This window comes from Fundulus heteroclitus, chromosome 16 (assembly GCF_011125445.2).
Source record: "Fundulus heteroclitus isolate FHET01 chromosome 16, MU-UCD_Fhet_4.1, whole genome shotgun sequence".
NCBI classification, from domain to species: domain Eukaryota; kingdom Metazoa; phylum Chordata; class Actinopteri; order Cyprinodontiformes; family Fundulidae; genus Fundulus; species Fundulus heteroclitus.
The window spans coordinates 17,312,494-17,315,238 of NC_046376.1; the positions used below are offsets into that span (position 1 = coordinate 17,312,494).

The 2,745-nt window shown below is 47.3% G+C and overlaps 1 protein-coding gene across 1 annotated transcript; it reads left to right on the forward strand.

The window, feature by feature from the left end:
• Window positions 1-260: 260 nt before the first annotated feature.
• Window positions 261-2,690, forward strand: LOC118566299 (epsin-2-like). The gene is made up of 2 exons (XM_036147931.1): window positions 261-567; window positions 1,950-2,690. The coding sequence occupies exon 2, from the start codon at window positions 2,119-2,121 to the stop codon at window positions 2,668-2,670; it is 552 nt and encodes a 183-aa protein (XP_036003824.1). The 5' UTR covers window positions 261-567; window positions 1,950-2,118; the 3' UTR covers window positions 2,671-2,690.
• Window positions 2,691-2,745: the final 55 nt, after the last annotated feature.

The window sequence follows — 2,745 nt, forward strand, 5'->3', positions numbered from 1 at the left end:
ATGAAATTTACCTTCAAAACTTGTGCCATGCACCTTTGAAATACCTTTTCCATAGTTCCTGTTCCAATCTATACAGATGCATAACGGGTTAGTGGGCCCCACGTGGCCACTTTCTAGAGACACCCCTGCTACTTGAATCCTTTTGACTGGGATTCCTCAGCATGATCACCTGCTCCAATCAGACCAGAGGCTTCTCCTGCAGGCCACGAAGGAGTTAAGTCTGACTCTGCATGCACCGAGCACTCCTCCTCCCTCTCTCCCTCCCTCCCCTCTCTACTCTCCATCCATTTTTTTTCTCTCACACTGTGCGCGCGTCTCTCTGCCGTGTTTGTGCGTGCGTGCGCAAACCAAGAGCCCGGATTTGCGAAATGCACACACAACTTTAGTTTGAAAACGAGCCATTGTGTTCAGCTTTACTTTATTTCCGAGTGCTGCGCTTTTAAACACCCATTCTAGGTGTTCCCTGTCCGGCGGCCAGCTACGGGATATGTGGAGAGGCGGGGACCTCTCTGCTTCCACCTAAATCCTCCCCAAGTTGGGACCCTGCTGACGCGCTATGACATGAAGGTAAGAGAGGGGAGGAATGGGAGGATTTAACCAGGTCTTCGTGGCTTTTGCTCTGCGGTTGTTGTTTTTTTTTTTTTTTTTTTGTCGGCGTTTTAACTTTTTTTAAACTCGGAAACATAAAGCTGAGTCACCGTCCCATACTTTCACCTACGCGATCGTCCCACATGACGCAACAATGGCACCAATCAGCCGTCCTGGTTTGGGACAGAAAGGACAAATAAGTCGGGTTTGAAACGTCGCTACGCGTTTGTTTGGCGCTGGGGAGCACTTCGGTCTGATTTTTTTTAGGAGGGATTCTTGATTTGCTGCCGAACGATGAGGTTTGTTGGGAAAAGCTATGGCTTCACACGAGATTTCTGCGTAGTCCACTTCATGGGCGTCAGAGGAAAGAACCCGTTTTCCTATTTCAACATTTAAACTCACACAGAGCCTTTAAGTTTCACTACGTTTTAAGACGGGAATGTCTGAGGTGCCAGATCCGTCTCTAATACCTTTTTTTTATTATTTAGACAGAAGAACCCAATTTAGATGTCAAATTAGGCCAGAGAGAGTGTTTACCTGTCTCTTAAATGCTTTGATCTTGTTATGAAGGCTGCTTCTTTGTTACTATGTATATTAAAACATGATTTTTCCACTTTATTAGCTTTGATGAGCAGCTTCTCTGTGAGACAGGGTCGCTTTAAGCCAGATTTAAGGCATGTTGTGCAGCTATTTCCACAACTTCCCTCCATTTGATCTTATTAATCATATTTTTATGCCTTTTTAAAAAAAAAAAAGTCATGTAAAACATCCCCTTTAGGTTTGTGATCATTCACTCAGACCAATAGGACCCTTAACCAAGTCACACAGCAGTTCTGTCAGAATGAGCTGTTTTCGCCCGTGTTTATTAAACCTGATCAGTTTAGACAAAACAGTCTCAGTTCCAGGAAAAAAAAAAAAAAAAACCTGTAAGGTTTATCCACTTTTTTCAAGTTTTTGAATCATTGGAAGCTGTAACCCTATATCTGCTGCTCTGATGCAATCAAGCTAGAACAACAGGGAGGATCGGTTCCTCCCCTTTTCTGATAACACTCAGAGGTAAATCACAGGTTCTTATATCAGCACATTGTGTAGTCCTCTCTTCAATGGGGTTATTATTAGGAGTGTCAAGAAAAGAAGAGTGTATAGTTAATCCTTTTAAAGTAGCTTCAGGGAAAATTGATCACAGGTGCTTTGTTTCATGGCGAGTTTTATCCATGTGCCCTTTTCATCGCAATTGCGACACTTCAGGTGCTTTTAACCTATAAAGACACCAAAATGTGTTACATTTGTGTGAATCCGGTGTGATCGGCATGCTAACAATGCAAAATATTAAATAAAACGTCTTTTTTTATTCTTTCCAGCAGGACCATCGCTGAAGTTGTGGACATCACCGAAGTTGCCAGGCTGTGGCGACTCTCCCGCGTTTCTCCGCTGAACTGAGCATTTCCCTCGTCCGAGGCGGCGGGGCTGTCCTGCTGTTCGATTATTTTTTTTTTTCCCCTTTGTCGCACGTGAAACCCGGCAGCAACCATGCAGAGCTCGTCGCTTCGCCGGCAGATGAAAAACATGGTCAACAACTACACGGAGGCAGAGATCAAGGTGCGAGAGGCCACCTCCAACGACCCCTGGGGGCCCTCAGCCACTCTCATGGCTGAAATTTCAGACTTGACCTTCAACGTGGTGGCTTTCACCGAAGTCATGGGAATCGTTTTCAAGAGGCTGAACGATCACGGCAAAAACTGGCGCCACGTTTACAAGGCGCTCACGCTCCTGGACTACCTGGTCAAAACGGGCTCCGAGCGCGTGCCCAAACTGTGCCGGGACAACATCCACACCATTCAGACGCTCAAGGACTTCCAGTACATCGACCGGGACGGGCACGACCAGGGCATCCACATCCGGGAGAAGGCCAAGCGGCTGGTGGCCCTGCTGAAGGACGACGGCAAGCTGAAGAGCGAGAGGAGCCAGGCACAGAAGACCAAGTCACGGGTGGGGAGAAGCGGCGCCGGATACACAGGACGCCACTGTGAGGACGCCACTGTGAACAGATGCGCGGGGTCGCCGTCGTTCAGCTGTGAGTAGCGCCGACCCTTCACGAAACGACGAGCGTGACTTACCTTGTGATGTTACATAACCGGGTAAATGCCGACCTGAATG

Coding starts and splice junctions, on each gene's coding strand:
- LOC118566299 (XM_036147931.1), top strand. CDS start 2,119: ATGCAGAGCTCGTCGCTTCGCCGGCAGATGAAAAACATGGTCAACAAC.